Raw genomic sequence first — 23,997 nt, 5'->3', positions numbered from 1 at the left:
CTATGCTGATAACAAATTTATTAAGCTAGGTTTATTCATGTCAATAAATTTTCTAGTCATTCATTCCAGCATACTATTGGCCTAATATTGGGTCTTGGTGACTCTTGGTTATCGCAAGATTAAACAAGAGGCCCAATGGGCCTGTATCGCTCACCTGACTCTACATCAACTTTGAAGTTGATTGAGGTAATTTCTAAAGATACAATGTTGATTACCTCTTTATTCAAGTATCATAGTAAGCTAGTTTTATTCGTATTAATAAATTTTCTAGTCTTTCATTCCAGCATTCTATTGGCCTAATATCAGGTCTCGCAGGCTCTTGGCTATTGCAAAATTATTGTTTACAGATTTAAGCCAATTTCACCCCTGTGACCTTGAATGTAAGTCAAGGTCATTTATTTAAACAAAATTGGTAGCCCTTCACCTCAGCATGCTACAGGCATAATATCAAGTCCCTGGGCCTCTTGGTTATTGAGAAGAAGTCGTTTGAAGTTTATAGCCTATTTGACCCATGTGACCTTGAATGAAGGTCAAGGTCATTTATTTGAACAAACTTAGTAGCCCCTCACCCCAGCATGCTACAGGCCCAATATCAAGTCCCTGGGCCTCTTGGTTATTGAGAAGAAGTTGTTGGAATATTATAGCCTATTTGATCCATGTGACCTTGAATGAAGGTCAAGGTCATTTATTTGAACAAACTTTGTAGCCCCTCACCCCAGCATGCTACAGGCCCAATATCAAGTCCCTGGTCCTCATGGTTATTGAGAGGAAGCCGTTTGAAGATTTTAGCCTATTTGACCTACGTGACCTTGAATGAAGGTCAAGGTCATTTATTTGAACAAACTTTGTAGCCCTTTACCCCAGCATACTACAGGCCCAATATCAAGTCCCTGGGCCTCTTGGTTATTGAGAAGAAGTTGTTTGAAGATTATAGCCTATTTTACCCATGTGACCTTGAATGAAGGTCAAGGTCATTTATTTGCACAAACTTTGTAGCCCTTCACCCCCAGCATGCTACAGGCCCAATATCAAGTCCATGGGCCTCTTGGTTTTTGAGAAGAAGTCGCTGGAAGATTATAGCCTTCTTGACCCATATGACCTTGAATGAAGGTCAAAGTAATTTATTTGAATAAATTTGGTACCCCTTCATCCCAGCATGCTACAGGCCCAATATCAAGTCCCTGGGCCTCTTGGTTATTGAGAAGAAGTCGCTGAAAGATTATAGCCTTCTTGACCCATGTGACCTTGAATGAAGGTCAAGGTCATTTATTTGAACAATCATGGTAGCCCTTCACCCCAGCATGCTACAGGCCTAATATCAAGTCCCTGGGCATCTTGGTTATTGAGAAGAAGTCGTTGGAAGATTATAGCCTTCTTGACCCATGTGACCTTGAATGAAGATCAAGGTCATTTATTTGAACAAACTTGGTAGCCCTTTACCCCAGCATGCTACAGGCCCAATATCAAGTCCCTGGGCCTCTTGGTTATTGAGAATAAGTCGTTGGAAGATTATAGCCTTTTTGACCCATATGACCTTGAATGAAGGTCAAGGTCATTTATTTGAACAAACTTGGTAGCCCTTCATCCCAGCATGCTACAGGCCCAATATCAAGTCCCTGGGCCTCTTGGTTATTGAGAAGAAGTTGTTTGAAGATTATAGCCTATTTGACCAATGTGACCTTGAATGAAGGTCAAGGTCATTTATTTGAACAAACTTGGTAGCCCTTCATCCCAGCATGCTACAGGCCCAATATCAAGTCCCTGGGCCTCTTGGTTATTGAGAAGAAGTTGTTTGAATGAAAAAGTTGATGCCGGACGGACAGACTGCCGGCCGGCCGGCCGGCCGGACGGACGACGGACGCCGCACCACGGCCCTTTGGGCAGGTGAGCTAATTATAATTGTTGCGAAGCACTTTTACATAATTTCACTTAATGATCGTATATATATCTTTCTCAAGCATTTAATCATCGGTAATCCATGAGACCATGACATGTTAAAATACGGGGGGAAAATCTGTATCTGAAGAAGTACATTTTGTACATTGTAGGTTCGAACACTGGTTTTCATACGGGAGAGATTAAGGCTACTGTAGATCATGATGAATATATATCATACATTACTTTTTGAATGTTACAAAAAAGTGTTCTTCATGACTCAAAGCGGGTTTTGTATAGAATACAATGCATAAGTTTACTGTACGTGTGTATCTTCTTGTCACACAAACCAGAGTATCCAGAACTGTTGTATTGTTGGTATGTTTATTTGAATATTAATTTGCGAATAAAATGGCAAATTATTTTATAAAAAAAATGCTGATGCCGTGTTCCTTTTAATAGTAATGAGTAAGAAATGGTAAACACATAACTAATATACATTTATTGGTTATTGACTGATTATTGGATCGTGTATAACATCTGTATGTCCCTGGTATAACACATCAGTCTGTGTTATCCAAGCGGTCATTTTAGAGTCCATTTCACTAAAAATTAATTTTCTTTAAAGCTCAAACTTAATATTGTTGGATTGCGACTTCTTGTCGGCAATATTCGCCAAAGTCATCAACCTCAAATCTCATGTCCAGATCGTATTCAGAAATGTCTCTGTTGCTACAGTTCACACTGTCGTCTATACTGCTGGCCACCATTTCAGTTACTCCCTTAAACCTGTGACGTCATAGACTGAAGAGTTCAAAATCAGCGTGACTGACCAATACGCTGATTAGCAGTCGACCGACAGGTGCTAAACGCGTACTTCGATGTGCGATATCTCGGCACTCGGCCAATCAATTTTGATACAGTTTGCGACATTCTTCTTTGGTGGTTACATAGAATAACATATATTTGAATATTGTTTTTCGTTCTGGGTACACTTTAACAAGAGGAAATTGACATTTGAAGTCTAAGAAATTTATCTAAAACTTCAATTGTCAAAATCTAAGATGACCTCCTGTTGGCCATTTTGATTTCCAGATCAAACTCAAAATTCAATAGGCACAGCTAGGGACCAAGGAATCCACTCCTCAAGTAGGAGAAATATCCTTCACATACTTATCAAGAAATAGCCACAACAAACTGCAACTGTCAAACTCGAACATTGCCAACACTTCAACATTTTATTCTTCTGATCAGTCTCAGATTGACTAAATGGGCACAACAAGGGACCAAGGACAACTTAAAAATCCAGATAGATCCTTCAATTACATCAAAAAATTATAAAATAGCAATAACAAACTTCAACTGTCAAAATTCAAGATGGCTCAAAATTAAACAGACACAAAGAGGGATCAAGGGGAACACTTCCTGTATTTCTCAAGAAATATTACAGCGATTACAAACTCTAACTGATGAAATCAATGATGGCATTTCATAGCTATATTTGAAATGTGAACCACATGATTAAGTCTCACCTAAAACTATTTTCAGGATGAGGATTGGGCCCTGTGTTACGGGAGATCTTCTTAGGTAAGGGAAAGTGGTCATTAGAAATATGGCCAAGAAACGTATGGAAACTCGGAATTGGATTATAAATTGAGTGAATTGACCCGTTTATGTGTGGTGACATTAATGTCTATATGGTCAGGTATGTCGTAATATGATTGATGTTTAATAGATATGTACTTTCTATCTATATGAAGGTATTGAACAATTGAAGTGCCAACCTGAGGGCGGGTCAGCCATTCCCCTCTTTCCACTATGGCAGGAGCTCTGATGTTATAGTCAGCCCATACCAGATTTTTAAAAGGCTAATGAAACATCAGAAGCCATGGTGTGAATTGAAGTGCCCAACCCTAAATTTCCTGACCCCAGACTTATTTTTTGGTGTTGCTTTGTAAAGAGAAACGAAATGAGGCTATCTACAAACAAGAGGCCCAATGGGCCTGTATCGCTCACCTGGCTCTACAGCAACTTTGAAGTTGATTGAGGACATTTCTACAGATACTATGCTGATTATCATAGTAAGCTAGGTTTATTCATATTAATAAATTTTCTAGTCCTTCAATCCAACATTTTATTGGCCTAATATCTGGTCTAGGAGGCTCTTGGCTATCGCAAAATTATTGTTTACAGATTTAAGCCGATTTCACCCCTGTGACCTTAAATGTAGGTCAAGGGTCATTCATTTGAACAAACTTTGTAGCCCTTCACTCCAGCATGCTACAGGCCCAATATCAAGTCCCTGGGCCTTTTGGTTATTAAGAAGAAGTCATTTGAAGAATATAGCCTATTTGACCAATATGACCTTAAGTGAAGGTCAAGGCGATTCATTTGAACAAACTTGGTAGCTCTTCACCCAAGCATGCTACAGACCCAATACCAAGTCCCTGGGCCTCTTGGTTATTGAGAAGAAGTTGTTTGAAGAATATAGCCTATTTGACCCATGTGACCTTGAATGAAGGTCAAGGTCATTTATTTGAACAAACTTTGTAGCCCTTTACCCTAGCATGCTACAGGCCCAATATCAAGTCCCTTGGTTATTGAGAAGAAGTTGTTTGAAGAGTATAGCCTATTTGACCCATTCGACCTTGAATGAAGGTCAAGCAGGGCTCTACAATATTATTTTTTCACACTTGTCCGTTTGGGCAAGTGATTCTAAAATCTACTTGTCCGACAGCCAAATGCACTTGTCCAAACTTTTCCCACTAACTAGCAGAAAAATGTTTGCCATTATGATAATCATATTATAATAATGAAATAAATTAAGTTAACTGAGTTTCCTGCAACGCTGAACCCAAATTTCGTCAAATGCATATTACACCTGTCAGCGTGTTTCCAAGATAAACAGTCAGATCAATCTTTGTCACGTAAATGCTTATATATAGGGCGATCTCTTAAATACAAACGCAACAGCGATTCAGATTTTCATGTTTGGAACACATCTTGGTTTACCCCAAACTCTTTGATACAAACGCAACAGCGATTCAGATTATTATATTCGGAACACATTTGGGTTTTTACATAACATACCAATAGCTTACCTCCGTGAATCCAGAATGTGGCCATCGTAGTTCAATCGATCTCTTTGAAGTCACATTTTATTGAAAAACGAAATGAACAACTCTTGAATTTTGCAAGAAAGACATTTTAATCTTTTTTGCCATTTCTAAAAACATAGTTTCTGCTAAAAATCACTTGTCCGAGCGGGCAAGTGAGTATCCTGATGTACTTGTCCGACAGAGATTTGTACTGGTACGGACAAGTCGGACAAGCGTAATTGTCGAGCCCTGTCAAGGTCATTTATTTGAACAAACTTTGTTGCCCTTCACCCCAGCATGCTACAGGCCCAATATCAAGTCCCTGTGTCTCTTGGTTATTGAGAAGAAGTCGTTTGAAGATTATAGCCTATTTGACCCATGTGACCTTGAATGAAGGTCAAGGTCATTTATTTGAACAAACTTGGTAGCCCTTCACCCCAGCATGCTACAGGCCCAATATCAAGTCCCTGGGCCTCTTGGTTATTGAGAAGAAGTTTTTTGAAGATTATAGCCTATTTGACCAATGTGACCTTGAATGAAGGTCAAGGTCATTTATTTGAACAAACTTTGTAGCCCTTCACCCAAGCATGCTACAGGCCCAATATCAAGTCCCTGGGCCTCTTGGTTATTGAGAAGAAGTCGTTTGAAGATTATAGCCTATTTGACCCATGTGACCTTGAATGAAGGTCAAGGTCAATTATTTAAACAAACTTGGTAGCCCTTCACTCCAGTGTGCTACAGGCCCAATATGAAGTTCCTGGGCCTCTTGGTTATTGAGAAGAAGTTGTTTCAATGAAAAAGTTGATGCCGGACGGACGGACGGACAGACAGACGGACGACGCACCATGGCATAAGCTCACTTGCCCTTCGGGCAGGTGAGCTAAAAAAAGGAGGGAAAAAAAATTAATCTGAAAGAAAATAGTGAAATGCTTAACTTTGCCATGGCCATGGTAAAATAAATCTTCCTACCCCACACCGAATTTTTGTTTTTTTCATGTTTGGAGAAATAATTAAGCTGACTGATGAAAAATCAAGTGAAGAAAAGTTAACTGAAAAAAATTATTATGTGGCTTCACTTTGCCATGGAAGGGGGTTCATATTTCACCATAATGATGAAATGAAAAACAGTGATTATGATATAATGGTATAAAATGAAATGTTTTATTGTTTTGCTTCAAACGAATACATTTCTTTAAAATGCCTACAAAGTTTCCAGATGAGTAAAATCTTACCCTGTGCCTGCAGAATCTGTACTGTTAATGCTATGTATCCTCAATTTGTTGGCAATGTCTTTGAGTACTTGCATATTGTTTGAAGCCATTTCTAAGGTTTGTTCTCACACTCCCATGTAAAAAGACTAACTAAGCCTCGTATTGAAAACGTTTACTACAGTTCAGTGACTTTCCCTGCATCTTGTGTTCAGTGACTTTCCCCTGTATCTTGTATTCTATTTCATGTTCGGCGAGGTAAATCTACTAGCTTGGAAAAAGAGTCCTACACTTCAGCTATTACCAGACCGTACCTATATGACAGCCCTATACACCTTAAGTAAACTGTGATAGCTTGTATTACAATATTACATTATGCTGACTCAGTTTCCTGTTCACACAAGACTAATGTGTCCTCGGATGCGAATCATCAGGAGCTATCCCTGGACTGGCCTAGACAGACTTTATTTCTTATTTCCTGATAAAATCTATACCACTATTACAAAAATATCTTGTCCTGTACTTGTTTAATTGGAAAATTCCTTTTAGTCATCAATAAACAGTACATTAAAGTTCACCTGGTAACTTCACACAGGTAAGAGCTTTCTGATAGCTGTAGGGACAAACATTGAAAGGTCATGGCAACAAGTTTAAAAGTAATGCTTTGATTCTTGTCACATGTAGAAACGTATTTTCCTGTTGTTTGTCACATTGAGTCTCAATACAAATTTTCGACGCAACAAGTATATGTATGTGTATAATATTAAGGCAGTAACTCCCTCAAACAAACTAAATAAACTTTTCAAAAAATCAAAAAAATCTTACATTTAAAGTTGTGAATCACACTTCAACAAAACAACTGTTATTTTCATTATTCATCAATAAGCCACACATGTCCTACCCCATATGTTTGTACTAAAAGAGATCAAAATCTCATGTATGTACTGTAGTGGTGTGGAACCAATATGTCTCAAACTTCTGGATTATTTCATTTTGGATAAGCGCTTAGTTTATATCACAATTATCCATGCAAATCATTTTACTTTAAACTGGTTATGAAAAGATTTACTTTAAACTGGTTATGAAAAGATTTGCATGGATTCACATGTTGTATGGATAGCTGTGATAAAAAGTGTGGGAAAATTGTAAAATTCTGAATAGCTATGTCAATGTGAATGACAGCATACATCTTTTATTGCACTTATACATAATTGTATGTTTTCTTTTGATGGGCAAAAGCAATTTGAAAAAACCAGTAATAAAATCAAATGAAAAATGTTGTCAAAATGACAATTTTAGTATTTTCTGTGACGAGAGACCCATGAGCCTTAGCATTCCCAGAATTTTGATATATTTTTGCAGATTTTATTCCTTTGACATTTATTTGAGGTCAATGTGGTTCAACCAAGTAATGCGGCAACATGCCACAGGCCCAATAATATGTCTCTGGGCCTCTTGCTATGTTAAAAGAAGTCATTTAAAGATTTTAGCATATTTGACCCATGTGAAATTGAATGACCTGTACCAGTACATCGCTTCTGTCACTATACTATATGTACAGTGTTTACACTTATATGCACATAAATATTTGAACCGGAATATGTACAGAACTTATTATTTAACATTTAAACCACTGTATAATATCATTATCCAACTAACCCAGATGGAATATTTCGACTGAATCGTCAGTGAATATTGGGAAAGCACAATAACATAACTGGAAGGGAACAAAACATGTACATTCAGTGATAACAAGTACTAATTGTAATGGGAAACCGTACAGATGTCCCCCAAACGCCCCTGCAGTCCCTATTTACCAAATTTAATTGAAATTGAACAACATCTAAATTTCGACCAATCAGAACCCTCCGTATGGTTGCTATGGCAACGAAACCCATTCAGTTGATTTTTGTGTCCCCTAATACCCCTACATACCAAATTTCATCAAAATTGGACAATATCTAAATTTAGACCAATCAGAGGTCAGGAAATAGTGGCCATTTTGTTTAAAAGTGAAAGTGAGGTTACAGGAATGACTGGTGTCCCATGATGTACCTACGTACCAAATTTCATCAAAATCAGACAATATGTAAATTTAGACCAATCAGAGGTCAGGAAATGGCGGTCATTTTGTTAAAATGTGGAAATGAGGTTACGGGAGTGACTGGTGTCCATGATGTACCTACATACCAAATTTCATTACAATCGGACAATATGTAAATATGGACCAATCAGTGGCCAGGAAATGGCGGCCATTTTGTTAAAATGTGGAAATGAGGTTACGGGAGTGACTGGTGTCCACGATGTACCTACATACCGAATTTCATTAAAATCGGATAATATCTAAATTTGGACCAATCAGAAGCCTCAATTTCGTTTCCATGGCAATGGACGGTTTTCGTAATTGGTACCTTTGTGTTTGCCTTCCCTCAATACCCATATTTACCAATTTTCACCAAAATCAAACAATATCTAAATTTCGGCCAATCAGAGGCCAGGAAATGGCGGCCATTTTGTTAAAATGTGGAAGAGAGGTTAAGGGAGTGACTGGTGTCCCATGATGTACCTACATACCAAACATTAAAATCGGACAATATCTAAATTTCAACCAATCACAGGCCACCATTTCATTACCATGACAACAAATCTGTTCGGAAATGTTCCCACGTTATTCGGCATCCCTAAAAACCAATATACACCAATTTTCACTGAAATCGGAGACCGAAATCTAAAATGTGATGTCCGATCACAAAAAAAAAAGAGTCGGACACCTCCGCGGCGGAAGAAAGTGGAAGAAATAAGAATAATTAAAGAAGTATTTATATAATAATCTGAATTTTTATGTTAATGACCGTAACGACTAAACAACAACTGTTCTGAATACATAATGACAAAATTAGATGATCTGACCACACAGGAACATTGTACGATGTTTACTTGCCGAAATATACGGAATTTAATTCCAATCCAAACCGCCTCACAGCTTCTAGTCGCCATCTTTGTTCAAATCAAAGCATCTGTGCGTTTGAAAGAGTCAGTACTGCAAAGCTTCTAAACAATCTTGTGATAAAAATTTTAAGATTATAATAGAAACGAAATATGAATTTTAAAATAATTTAATTTCAATTACTTGCTTTAGGTTAGCGAATCGTAGCAATTATTTACGATGGAACTTTAATGTTGCACTCAATACTGATCACAATATTTTTAATCAGACATGGTTTTAGCAGCTATTGTCACCATCACCATATTGTCACCATCTTTTGAGAGATGGGCACGCAACACGCTTTATACCCCATATCATATGTAGGTTCCTCTTAGTCCCTCGTATTGCATTTTCAGACCAATCTGAAAACAACATGGCCGACAGACAGCCATTATCGCTAAATCTCAAATTTCATATATAGGTTCCCTTTGTACTGACCGTTAAAGGCCGGTGGTTTTTTCTCCAGGTACTCTGACTTTCCTCCACCTCCAAAACCTGGCATGTCCTTAAATCACCCTTGCTGTCAATAGGGCGTTAAACAAACTAAACCAAACCAATGGGTTTGAAAAGTACTGGAGGGACGTTTCTCAATTTACACAGATTAGTAAGAGGAAGAGAAAATAGAGAGAAGATCAATCTGACATGTAATATTTATAAAGATCATTCAATGGTGGACGCCAAGATCCCTCTGGGATCTCTTGTTTCTCTCCGTTTCGGTAATTCTAAGTCCGTTTCGGCAAATACCTCAAATCCACCAAACACCGTTGCCAGCTTCCGGTACTCTTCCTCATAACTCTGTCCCTCATTTTTTTTCGCAATTTCATGGCATTGACATAGAAAACAGATATAAATATTATGGAGGCATCGACCAAGCCATATGTATGTGATCTTGGGTTGCCATTAATACATGTGTGCAAGTAGAATTTTAGGTTGTTTAGGAGTACAGTTGTATGTGTAGTCCGAGAGATTTCCATCAAACTTAGTAACAGGTTGACATGCCTTAACAGTTCGGCCATGTTCGATTGCCATTTTTGCAATCTTAGTAAAGTCCTACCAAATTCTTTATTCTTTAAGATTTAGTTAATCTGATAGCGTTGAGAGTCGGAATAGTCTTTTCACTAAATCTTCTCAATACAATGACCAGAGTAAAACATTTCAAAATGTTGCAGTGTCCGTCTGACATTCATTTTTACCTTGACACTGCTTCACAAAATCAAAAGGCTCTAAATTAGTAACATTTGACTAGCGCGTTCATATAATAGAAGTCAATAACATGTGTTGGAATAAGCTAACATCAACCATATTCAATGAAACAACTGTGTTCAAACGGCTTTTGGCTAACTAAAATGAATACAATGGACATGTGAGTTTGGTCAGGTCCAAACGTGTTATCTGTCAAATTGGGGTAATGAACCAATTGAAGAACTGAATATCGACTTGCTCAAAAATATTTAAGGGAAATCGTGTTTGTGATACAATTCCATCAGAAAAAAACGTGTAAAATATTATCAGCTGATAAAATTGCACAGGAGTTTTAGCGCTACAATACTTACAGTACTTTGATTTATTTCTTTCACTTCATTTCATTTTAAGTGTTGATTTAGATTTCCCAATAAATTCGCGGGAAATGAATTTGATGACCTAACCGGAAGCTCACATGCTATTAGAACGTGACCCGGTAAACATGACCATAATAAAAACAGAAGATCTTGAACATTAACGGATTATTTTCGCATTTTTTGAGACACCAATGTGCTAAAATACAACGGAAGGTAACACTGATTTTGTTCATAGCTATCGTATCAAGTAAAGCGAAAATAGCAGTATTTGCTTCACCTAGTTGGGCTAGACCTACTTCCGTTTTCCAGTTTACAGATATGGTCATATTAGATAATTCATCTTCTCAACCATAGTCGATCTAATTACTTATCCGCGTGATTTTTCTATTAAGAATATTTGTACTTCTCATGTACAGTGCATCTTTGTTTAAAATTGACTGGTCTGCAGGTCTGATCTGACTCCCTCAGCTGACCCTGACCATAGGGCCATGTTAGTATCGTATCCTTTTGTAAACACCTCATAATATATGTATCAACGGCAGAATCGTCTGGATTACTACAATTTTTACCTTTTAAATACTTTAATATCTAAATACTTATTACCGGTTAGCTTCGTTTGGGGGAAATAATAACAACGTTTATACCGTGATGTCCCTTTAAATTACTGCAGTTAATCATTGGCATGATGGATCTGGTCAAGATGTTTACCGTAATTGTCATAAGGAGGAACCATACATGCCATACTTTCAGGAGACCAATAAGGGAGATTGATTATTTTAAGGGAGTTTTGCCTAAAATAAGGGAGATTTGTGCGTGACATGAATATCAACATTTTTACTCAATTTGAAAGCAATAAACAAGTTTTGAAAGTGATAAAGAGTATTTATATTTATTTGGGATATTAATCATACTGTATATGCAAACAACAAAAGTTGTATAGGGTAAAAAATGCAATAAGTATACATTCAGATTCTGATGATATGAAATTATTTTTTGATTTTTTATGTAACACAAAAAGTTTCACAGCTTTATGCATATTACATAACAGCATTTCAAAAGGGTATACATGTATTATGATTACATGTAGCTAAAGATTAAGACAAACTAGTTAATCATTTATCAGTTTGGATTTTCTTAAAATGAGAAAGCTTGATCCACTCTGAGGGAACACATCAGTTGTAAAAATCTCCATGAAATGTCCTGTGGGATCCCTAATTTTGGACCATTTAGATATAAAAATATTCCAAGTGTGCAAGTGTATACATGAAGTCATGAGAACTGAAGATGTTCATGTTAGGAGACTGCATGCAGTAAATCTTACCATGTTCATTCCAGATTTTGTATATTGTCTCTGTCATGGACGGTACAGTCATTGTAAACATCATGATTGACCACTACGACCTACAGATGTGCTAATTTTGATAGTTTTATAAAAGAAAATATCGGATTTCATCATGCTATCACTGATTTTGCGTCTGACCAGGCTCTGTATCAATTACCATCAACAAAGTATGGTCCTAAAGGCTATTCATTTGTGTCTATACAGCAGTGTGTACCATGTACTTTATCGACACTGCATTCTCTTTTGGCATTCAATTCTTGGGGATTTTTTTACCCTAAATTCAGTATGTATATTTTTTGGCTATTTTTGTTTGTATATATATATATATATATATATCTGTATAGTTACGTATACACCATTAGAGGTATTGTCTAAGTGAGGCTGTATCTATGTACCTACAGATGTAATTCCCCCTTCTGTCACGGTTTCATGCTTAGGCCTGCATATAGGGGAACACCTCAAGTCACGTACATGCTTTACACTCACTTCTCTTTACTACAGCGAGATCGCTCGCATTCGTTTGAGATCCCTCAAATGACTCTGTATTGGTGGACTGATTCCTCCTCTCTGTCAGTACTGCGCGAGTCTTTGTACCTGAAGACGTAGCCCTATGTTAAGCCATGTATGAATTTCATTCCTGCTAAGGGCTACCTCCACTGCCACGTAGCTACATTCATGCTGCTGACTTTGCCACAGTGGATCGCTCACTTGGCTACTCGCTTGATAGTTCTGTATTGTTTGTATACATATATAGTGTATTTCTGTATTAATATTGTTTGTTCTAAGGTATCTTGTATAGTAGTTTTAACTTTAGGAAAGTTATATATAAGCTTGAACAGCCCCAAGAATGCCAAACTTTAGTTATAGTGTATACTACCTGGATAATCTGAACAAGTCACTAGTTTTTTTAACCTTTAATTAATAAATTTTTGTTTGCTGTATTTACTTTTGTTTGTTTTGTATAAATAGTTTTATAAAAGAAAATATCGGATTTCATCATGCTATCACTGATCCACGAAACACATTTTATATGAAAAACAAAACCGGTGTGATTTTGCGTCTGACCAGGCTCTGTATCAATTACCATCAACAAAGTATGGTCCTAAAAGAAAACAAACAATAATTCAAGTCTGTTAGCAAAGAGGGTTAAAGTTGTTTGTAAGGAACTTGCCTTTATTTCATGGTGATAAGATATTCTAGCGCAAACATTACACTAGCCAGAGCTTTGTGTGAAGGCCGTGTCCAACAGACGCCATTTTAGTCAGGGTTATTTCTTGTATCCCGAGGTGAGCCCGAGCTTTTGATCCCTAGCCTGAGCTTTTGATTTTTTCGTTTTTCTCCTTAACGGATGGACTGATTAAACCCATTTTTTTCTACATCTGTTCGTGTTGTTGCTTGTCACATAACTGTGTCATCAAAATTTCATGAAAATAAACATTACTCTTGAAATTGCCGATTTTCATTTTTCAGGGGGTACATTTCTTGTATCCAACACTCAAGCGTGACTATTCAGGTTTTTGTAAATTATTTAAAATTCATGCTTTATTTTTGTGATATTCTTACATGTATGTAACCAGTAAACATAACTCGTTCAAAATATATCAACTTCAACATCAATCTTTATTCCATTGGAAGTTGTGACTTTTTAGTTACCGAGCCTAAGATCAGCGGACTAGCCAGCTGGCTCGCCATGTTTACACCGAGCCCATGCTAAGGGCAGACAAATCAACTGAGCCCGAGCTTTGTTTATAAGATACCGAGCTACAGAATGTATGTGTATTGTCAGTGAATAATACCTGACAATGGGTTAAATTAAAGTTTCTTTAATATATTTTGATACGTTATGAAAACAATACATTCGTTTCATATCTAAATATATGTAAGTTTATAATGACGACATATAAGCAAATTATTATATTCTTGTTTGTATTTAATATTCACACGGTCTTTTTTATCAAAATTTTTGAAGTCAGAAAATAATAAGTATAAAACGTAAGTATTACTATATTATAAAAAGATTATTATTTTCTTTTCAAGTCCTAAGGTAAAACCTTATAGAAAATGACTTTCTTTGCCAAAAAGACATAAACCAAAGGTAAGTGATATATTAGAAGATCTTTCAGGTGATAGGCCATCAATTTGTAAGCCAGTAGAAACGAAACGTTTTTGGATGGATAATGGCAAGAGTACATTAAGTTTTAAAGAAAAAGATGATATTCTAAAAGATAGAAAACTTGTGGAAATACAATGTGTTATGTACAGGACATTTTAAAGAAACAGTTTCCAAATATAACAAGGTATGCAGGATATGGGTCACGCTCAAGTTTTGAAAAAAGGTAGGTGGGATTATACTTTACAAAGGAAACCAAATACAGCACCAGCAGCGCAGATCCAACATACAGGTGAGGACCATTGGGTAGTATCGGTACAGGAAATAGATGATAACGAGGTATTTATTCTCGATAGTTTGATAGGTATAACTAAGCAGAAAGATCATTTGTCAGCGTCGTTAGAAATACAGATAACTTCATCATGTGGGGAAAATAGTAAAAATTTTGAAAACAATTTTACCTAACGTACAACAGCAGAAAAATGGGGTTGACTGTGGGTTTTTTACGAAAGCTAATTTAGTAGAGTTTTGTTTCAACGGTTTTAACAGGGAGTGAGGAATTAGAATGACATTGATTTTATGAGACAGCATAAGTGATGGGAATCGGATGTGATTTTCATAATCGATTAATCAGCAAAATGGGAGCCCCTTCCAACCGATTATCGATTATAATCGGATAGTATGTAAATCGGAGTTATTTATTAAATGTATTATGAATATTTGAAAAAATGTATTGTGAATTCATGATTAAAAGTTTAAAACAATATGAATAAGATTTGATTTGTTTTTATTGCAAGAATCAGAGTGGAAACCTCTGGAATGAATCAACATACAATTAATTAAATTAAGTCTACACTCTACAGTATGGACTGAAAACAAATAACAAATGTATAACAAACAAAATGTAAAATTAGACCTTATATCATACATATTACTATCTGTAATAATAAACTGTAAAAATAAAATATTCAACAAAAATGACCAGACTAGTCAGGACTAGAGTAACAAAATGTTTTGAAGCTAAAACATTTAAGAAGCTATACCTTTGGCTGGCTATTTAAAGTTATTATAAATTGTTCAACAAACAACACTGAGGAGTAATTCCGCCGCATGTGTCACCTTCTCGATTGCCTCCATTTTGTTCAAGCGTATGAGTTAAACAAACGCTTTATAACTGTATATGATTTGAGTGCATTAAGCGTTTTCGTGACAGGAACAGTGACTAACACAGAAACCAACACTGGGCACTTATTCCGGAAACTCCACACTTTTACCGGAGATATTTTCAATGGAAATTTCACTAATCGATTATGAATTTAACAATCGATTGTCGCTGTATTTTTGTAATTTCAATTAATTTTCGATTATAATCAATAATCGGCCCACCACTAGATAGCATCTAGTTAATTGTATTTTGAATGGTAGATTTTCTAAATTTCCAAGTAGGAAATCAAATAGAAATAGGAGAAAGAAAGTTTCACAGGCATTAAAATATACTTTTATCGATTGCGAGTCAGACGGGTGTCACCTTTCTAATGTTTACGATGATATGGTAACTTGTGATGCTGGTTGTAATAGATGGTTTCACAATAGATGTATAATTGATAAGTCAGATTTCAATTTTTCCAAGAGATTAGTTTCCACTGTGTGCGAACTCAATTGTACGGTTACCGGATGTTGCGATAGCTGAAGCGGTTGAAAATGGACTGCTGATTGCAGAGGTGAGAAGAAAAATAACAATTATGTACCGATAAAGAGGAAATTGATACAAAGAATAAGTTTTGGTACATGTTTAGTTATCAATCTTGCCCTGAGACTATCAAAATGTCTTTTAACTATAACCAAACTATCGCAAGGATTAACAAGAGGCCCATGGGCCTTAACGGTCACCTGAGATTTGAAGTATTTCAGTTAATCTAATTGACCCTTTTGAGCCCACCCATCAGCCCCTAGGGGTCAGTCAGGGCTAACAGGAGTATACCATTAAGCTGTCATAGTAAAATTTACCCCCTCCCCAGGGGCAAACTTGTGACCCCAGGGTCATGAAATTCATAACATTAGTAAAGCACCATAAGACCCTTCCACCTATGAAGAGTATTTGATTCTATCTTAATTGGGTCTTGAAAAGAAGATTTTTAAATTCCAGTCAATTAGACCCTTTTTAGCCCCGCCCATCAGCCCCTGGGGGTCAGTCAGGGCCAACATGTGCATACCATCAAACTGCCATCCACGAACCCAAGCTGAAAATGCTAACCAAATTAGAATGAATTCCAATAGAAATCAAACAAATAATGGTCAAAAATGAGATTTCCCTGTATAAACTATAGTAAAGTTTACCCCCTCCCCAGGGCAAACGTGAGACCCCAGGGTCAGGAAATTCACAATCTTGGCAAAGCACCTTAAGACTCTTCCATCTATGAAGAGTGTTTGATTCCACCATATCTGAGAGTAGAGAAGAAGATTTTTGAAGTTTTAGTCAATTTGACCCTTTTTAGCCTCACCCATCAGCCCCTGGGGGGTCAGTCAAGGCCAACATGTGTATACCATCAATCTGTTTTCCCATGCTGATAATGTTAACCAAGTTTGAATGAATTCCAATACAAATCCAACAAATAATAGTCAAAAATGTGATTTCTCTATATAATCTATAGTAAAGTTTATCCCCTTCCCCAGGGGCAAACGTGAGACCCTTGAATCATGAAATTCACAATTTTGGTAAAGTACCTTAAGACCCTTCCATCTATGAAGAGTGTTTGATTCCACCATATCTGAGAGTAGAGAAGAAGATTTTTGAAGTTTTAATCAATTTGACCCTTTGAGAGATTGTACGGTGAGGAAAGTTTACCTCCAAAAAAATACCAGACGGAAAAGAGGAGATGAAGGATAAACTGAAAAGATATTACGAGACAAACGTAGAATTCTTAGTTGAAATGCCATCTGTTAGGGCTTTTGGAAACTGCAACCACAACGACACAACAGACCATGCTTTTGAGATCGGTCATAACAATCATTTAAACAACCAGAACAATTTAGAAACAGACAGCTGCACATTACTCTAACTTCAGTCTCTTGGGCAAGAATTTGTTGAATTGTTGGACGATCCATATATGCTTCAGCGACACGTAGCGAGCAAAGTCCTTGTTTTTCTCATTTCGGACCTGAACCGCATGCATTACGAGAATTATTATTTAAACCCAATTGGCTATGCACTAAAAGGGTACAGTCTAACGATGATGTTCTGAAAGAATGTTTCAACCGTGGCCTTTATGTGCCTCTTATACCATATGATGGACAGTGGTCATCTCTGGCCGTACGGGACAAAACAGGCTACCCACTGACATTGCTGCAATAGCACAAAGATGTCTTCAAAGAGTCAAAGAAAAGAAGCAAGAGTGCAATTTTGCAAACCATCAAGCAAACTAACACTATGAAGTGTGCAAACAAAGAAGTTAAACAACATATCTTGTGTTGATACATGTAGGGCCAATTTATATGCAAAAGGCAGCCGATTGTCCGTACATTTTTCATACTTCTAGATCAGTAAGAGAGACTTTGAACAAAACTGGGAAATGTACTGGAGATTCAACCGAACAGAACGATTCAGAAAAACATTTATTAAATGTTTCTTGATGTGATTTCATCGAATGTAGCTAGCACTTTAGACGAGAACATTCTGTCAAATGTGGTGTCAGATGTTACATTGACAGCAGATCACCTCCCACAAAACAAATTTCTAACATGTCGGGGCCCATCATAATACATTTTCTTGACACGCGGTTGTATTGAATTTTGTACGCTGTACGTACACTACCAGGCCCCAAATCTTGGTGCATACACAAATCACAACACACCGTCCAATCACATCGCTATAGACCGTACTCAATCCTAGATTTGTTTGTGCTACAACCCGTACAGTCGATGCTAAATGTATTTCGATATTTTGCAGAACTTAGTCAAGACAGAATCATGCTGAATGTCATTTTCAATGCACGAGACGTATATGTTTCTAGTCAAACAGTCAGAAAGTTATATCTGTGTTCATCTGTAAAATGTGCAAATTTGATGCGACAGTCACATCGACAGCTGATTTCACGCAGAGTTTTGATGTAAAAGTATCATTTCCCATGTGTATTTTTAACTTATAAATCTATAAATCTTGAAATATGTAATTAATGTATTAAATGTAAAAATGTTTGTAATATTTAAACAAGAGGCCCAGAGGGCCTGTATCGCTCACCTGGTTTCATGAGATATGAAACAAGAATGATGCTTAAGTATATTTGTTGCTGGTATTGCTATGTCAATATATATCATAAGCATTTTATATGGGTACATGTACATTGGTTTTATTTTAATACTAAAAATGCCAAAAGGTACATTAATCCATGAAATGAAATTGACTTTTGGCGCGACCCCATAGGGATGCTACCACACAAATGTGAGTGATATCCATTGCTTAGTTTCAGAGAAGATTTTGTTTAGACCAATTGGCCCCTTTTGGCCCTGCCCTCTGCCCCCTGGGAGTCAGCTCCTTCCTTTATACAATTTTGAATCCCTACCCCAATAGGATGCTAATAGTCAAATATGAGCTGTTTCAGAGAAGTTGTTCATATCAATTTAGCCAAATTGACCCCTTTTGGCCCAGCCCCTCAGCCTCCAGGGGGTCGGCCCCATCATTTGTACAATTTTGAATCCTTAACCAAAGTGAATGCTACCAGTCAAATATTAAAGATATCCATTGCTTATTTTCAGAGAAAAAGTTGTTTATATCAATTTTGCCAAAATAACCCCTTTTGGCCCCGCCTCTTAGGTCCCCTGGGGTCAGCCCTGTCATTTGTACAATTTTGAATCCCTATCCTAGGGGGTTGCTACCTGGCAAATATGAGTGATATCCATTGCTTAGTTTCAGAGAAGAAGTCGTTAATATCAATATAGCTTTATTGACCCATTTTTGCCCCGCCTCTCAGGCCCCTAGGGAGTCAGCACCACCATTTGTACAATTTTGAATCCCCACCCCATAGTGATTGCTTCCAGGCAAAAAGGAGCAATATCCTTTGCTCGGTTTCAGAGAAGAAGTCGTTTATATCAATACAGCCAAATTGACCCCTCTTGGCCCCGCCCCTCAGGCCCCCCGGGGTCAGCCACACCATTTGTACAATTTTGAATCCCCACCCCATAGTGTTGCTACCAGGCAAATATGAGCAATATCGTTTGTTCGGTTTCAGAGAAGAAGTTGTTTATATCAATATAGCCCAAATGACCACATTTGGCCCCGCCCTTCCAGCCCCTGGAGGTTAGCCCCATCATTTGTACAATTTTGAATCCCCACCCCAAAGTGATGCTACTGACAAATATGAGTGATATCCTTTGCTCGGTTCCAGAGAAGAAGTCGTTTATATCAATATGGTAGCTATATTGACCCATTTTTGCCTCGCCCCTCAGGCCCCTAGGGGGTCAGCACCACCATTTGTACAATTTTGAATCCCCACCCCAAAGTTATGCTACCAGGCAAATATGATTGATATCCTTTGCTCGGTTCCAGAGAAGAAGTCGTTTATATCAATATGGTAGCTATATTGACCCATTTTTGCCTCGCCCCTCAGGCCCCTAGGGGGTCAGCACCACCATTTGTACAATTTTGAATCCTCACCCCATAGTGATGCTTCCAGACAAATAGGAGCAATATCCTTTGCTCGGTTTCAGAGAAGAAGTCGCTTATATCAATATGGCCAAATTGACACCTTTTGGCCCCGCCCCTCAGGCCCCTGGGGGTCAGCACCACCATTTGTACAATTTTGAATCCCCACCCCATAGTGATACTTCCAGACAAATAGGAGCAATATCCTTTGCTCGGTTTCAGAGAAGTCGTTTATATCAATATAGCCAAATTGACCCCTTTTGGCCCCGCCCCTCAGGCCCCTGGGGGGTCAGCCCCATCATTTGTACAATTTTGAGTCCCCTACCCATAGGGATGCTTCTGACCAAATTTGGTCAAATTCTGATCAGTGGTTATGAAGAAGAAGTCAATTGTTGACGGACGGACGGACGACGGACGACGGACGACGGACGACGGACGGACGGACGACGGACGCCACGGTATGGCATAAGCTCACCTTGGTCCTTCGGACCAGGTGAGCTAATAACTATTCAAATTATATGGACTCATTGTAGAACCCAGTCCCAGTCGTCGAGTCTGGAAACATTTTATATGGCCAAGAGTTCTACATAACATATGTAAACAAATTAAAGCTCGGGCTTGGTTGAGTTGTCTGCCCTTAGCACGGGCTCGGTGTAAACATGGCGAGCCAGGTGAGTCTGGTGATCTTAGGCTCGGTTAATAAAAAGGCACAATTTCCAATGAAATAAACCTAGATTGATGTTAAAGTTAATATTTTTGAACGAATTATGTTTAGTAGTTGCATACATGTAAGAATATCACAAATTAAAGCTTGAATTATAAACAATTTACAAAAAATGTGAAGGGTCACGCTTGAGTGCGGGATACAAGAAATGACCCCTCTGAAAAATGAAAATCGGCGATTTCAAGAGTAATGTTTATTTTCATGAAATTTTAATGGCACGGTTATGTGACAAACAACAACACAAACAAATGTAGAAAAAAATGGGTTTAATCAGTCCATCCGTTAAGGAGAAAAACGAAAATATCCAAAGCTCGGGCTCGGCTCGGGATACAAGAAATGACCCCTACCCGCCATTTGATTGAGTGATATCACGAGAACAGATGGATCACGTGATCGCTAAATTTAGCCAAATCTCATTAAATCTTGTTGAAAAAACTACCGAATTGTAAACAAAAATGGCGTCGACCAAACTACATGTCAGGGAATTACAAAATACAGGAATTTGGGCTCTGACCTCCCGGGAGGAAATAAATGACTTGAAAATAAGGGAGATTTTGTCTCATGCCGGAAGGTATGGCATATATGAGGGACTGTTCGGTAGTGTCTGTGTAAGTACTTTTTCGGGTTACTTATGGATGGGTTATTCTTAATATCGGAAGGAAGGGAATTTCACAAGTCAATGGAAGATGGGAGAAATGATCTTTTGTAGAAATTAGTTTTGCAAAAAACATTACTTAGGTGATCAGCATCACATATATTATATTGGTGCGAGACATTCCTGCGTTGTGGAAGTAATACCTAATATTAAAAAAGTATCACAGGTGAATACATGATTGAACTTTATTTAAAACAAAATCCGGAAAAAAGTTTTTACTGATTAGAACCGACTTGTTAGTTCCTGTTAGGCCATGGCGAAGCGAACGATATACTGACTCGTTTTGTTTTATGAAATTTTCACAAAACTGCAGTTCAAATTGTATAATTACAACTAGTAATGATCAAAACATTTTTTGAAAACATATTTACACAGGTTTTGTGTGTTTTTTTTTTTAAATTGAACATTTTTAAGTCAGAGGGTTGAGCGATTCTAGCTCAGTGATGAGTGGTTCTCATGAGGCAATTGTCCCCGACATCCCCTTGGACGAGTGCTTTCAAAATTATTTTTCTCACCTTGTAAGTTGTCCCAGACAATATCTGTGTATTGTAAAATAGGTCTCTAATGATCGAAAAGTAAAGCGTTTGAAGCAATTTCCAATCATTATTAAATTTAAATTTTCTAAGAATAGATAGTTGGCAGAAGCTTTTTCAATCATATAATTTACTTGTTAAGTCCAAGTTCCATCATGAGAGAAAAAGATTCCCATATGTAATATGGTGTTTGACCTCACTGACCGGAATGTCATTCATATACGGAGTTTTTACTGATTAGAACCGACGAGCACTTGATTTCGTGCAGGACGTGATTTCGTACAATAAATTATTTTTTCTTATTTTTCAATCAATCGCCTGCGATAGAGGCTTGAAATCGTTCCAACAGCAAAGCACCGCCATAGTCCCTCTTCGGTGATGCTAAATATAGAATTTCAGAATAACCTCGTTTTCAAAACGAAACTAGAATTTGCATTTTGTCGTCTGCAGAATGGGACCAAGGTAGCTTAAAAACATGATTTGAAATATAATCTAGCCAGCTGACCTATGATAATTTTGAGATAATTGAAATAAGATAATACTTTACCATTTTCATCAAAATTGTTTTAATAAGAACCTCCAATAATTTAAATAACACCGTATATTGACGTAACAAGCCCAATCATCGACAGGGCATAAATCGTAGGGAGCATTCATTATTCCGAAAATGATTGACATAATTGTTTGTTTTTTGGTCTTAAAAACTGTGTGGAGGTTAAAATTGTTTATTACAATTCCAACCAGATAATCCTATAAAATATCTATATTGTAGTTGCTATATTCCCGCAGAATGGGTCCATGGCATCCCAAAAAAGTTAAACGTTTTTTAAAAAGTTCATATTTCTTTCAAAAAACATTTCTGTTGTTTGAAAATCGGCAGACCTTATTAGAAATACGCTGAATTAAATCTGCATATACTTGTGTTGCCATATTAACTAAGAATCACACATTTGAAGGGTGTACGAAATCACGTTCCCAACTGCCGCTAAACAAGGAAGTAAAGAATGGTAAAGGAAAGCTCCCCTGCGCAGTGCATTTCTGCGCATATGACGTCACATTACCAAAAATATCGCAGATTGTGCACATCTTTTAGGTCGATGTAGATAAAATCGTCTTCTAGATGCATTTGAGGAAAAAAATGCTAATATGTGTGAAAAGTGTACGAAATCAGGTACCCTCACTCTAAATGGGGATGTTAATTACATTTGCTATTGCAATGCTATTGAAAAAATATCATGGATATCAATCAAAATAGACAAGTCAGTTTATTCAAGAAATAGAAAAAACCCGTTTCGAGAAGAGAAAATTGATTAAATGTACATGTATGCAAATGAACGAAAGCGCTATTGAATGAAACATCCAGTTGTTACTTGGTGTAAGGGAGGCAACTCTTGACAAATAATTCCTAGGATGACAGTGACGCGATGTCTCCAACAGGTATCACCTTATCAGCGATAACCGGATTTTTTAATAAAGGGTGCCCCTACACCAAGTTATCAAAACTTGCTTAATACAATATATATATATATAAGCTCTGTCAATCATGTCACGTCCCCGAGTTGGTCACGTAAGGTAGGCCTAGTGGCGGCGTGCGCCTTGCGAAACCGGATTCTATGACCAACTAGTTGATAATACTTACCCGGAATTGCTGGCGTCTGTTGAATTGATGCTATGTATTCTTAGTTTGTTAGCGATGTCTTTCAGAGTTTGAAGCGCCCCAGCGTCGGGTCTGTGGTACTGGCTCATCTTGTAAAGTGTGATATGCACGTTATCTGCTTACTTCACGTTTCCTCGCCGGCTCAGACAACCTTGACCTCGACAAGACGATTTAAAGGGCGATAACTAGCACTGTCTCGAGAGTTGCGGAAATGATTTAGCGGAAATTAGCTGCCTATTTAATAACGTAATTTTATGTGAAGATTACAAAGTGTTTATTTGAAGTTCGCACAATATCAAAGTTCAAATATCAATTATTGTAAAGCTCTGATTTGTAAACAAGCATCATACAATTTTGGGTGAAAAGTCTTTCCGAAGATTTTTTCTTTGTATCTTATTTTATTGATGTTTGTGTATTTATACAGAAATATAACGGAATTCCCATATAAAATACCGATGCACAGTACCCCTAAGAAGAAATTAAAATAAGCAACAAAATTGAAATACCCGTGGCATAGTCATCATTCATTCACTTACCAAAATATCATAAAAAAAATATATGTTGTGAGAATTCATGTAGTAAATGATTTATGGATTTTCATGTAAACGGCAG

General features: G+C 37.3%; 1 protein-coding gene across 1 annotated transcript in view; it reads right to left on the bottom strand.

Annotated features, from left to right (window-relative positions):
* LOC117331897 (transketolase-like protein 2) overlaps positions 1-23,556 on the bottom strand; it is a 59,204-nt gene extending 35,648 nt beyond the window's left edge. The window contains exon 1 of the mRNA XM_033890859.1: positions 23,368-23,556. Coding sequence (XP_033746750.1) covers positions 23,368-23,474 — 107 coding nt within the window. The 5' untranslated portion in view covers positions 23,475-23,556. The remainder of the gene's footprint in view (positions 1-23,367) is intronic.
* Positions 23,557-23,997: the final 441 nt, after the last annotated feature.

This window comes from Pecten maximus, chromosome 7 (genome assembly GCF_902652985.1).
Source record: "Pecten maximus chromosome 7, xPecMax1.1, whole genome shotgun sequence".
NCBI lineage: Eukaryota > Metazoa > Mollusca > Bivalvia > Pectinida > Pectinidae > Pecten > Pecten maximus.
This window is presented reverse-complemented; position numbering and strand designations above follow the sequence as displayed.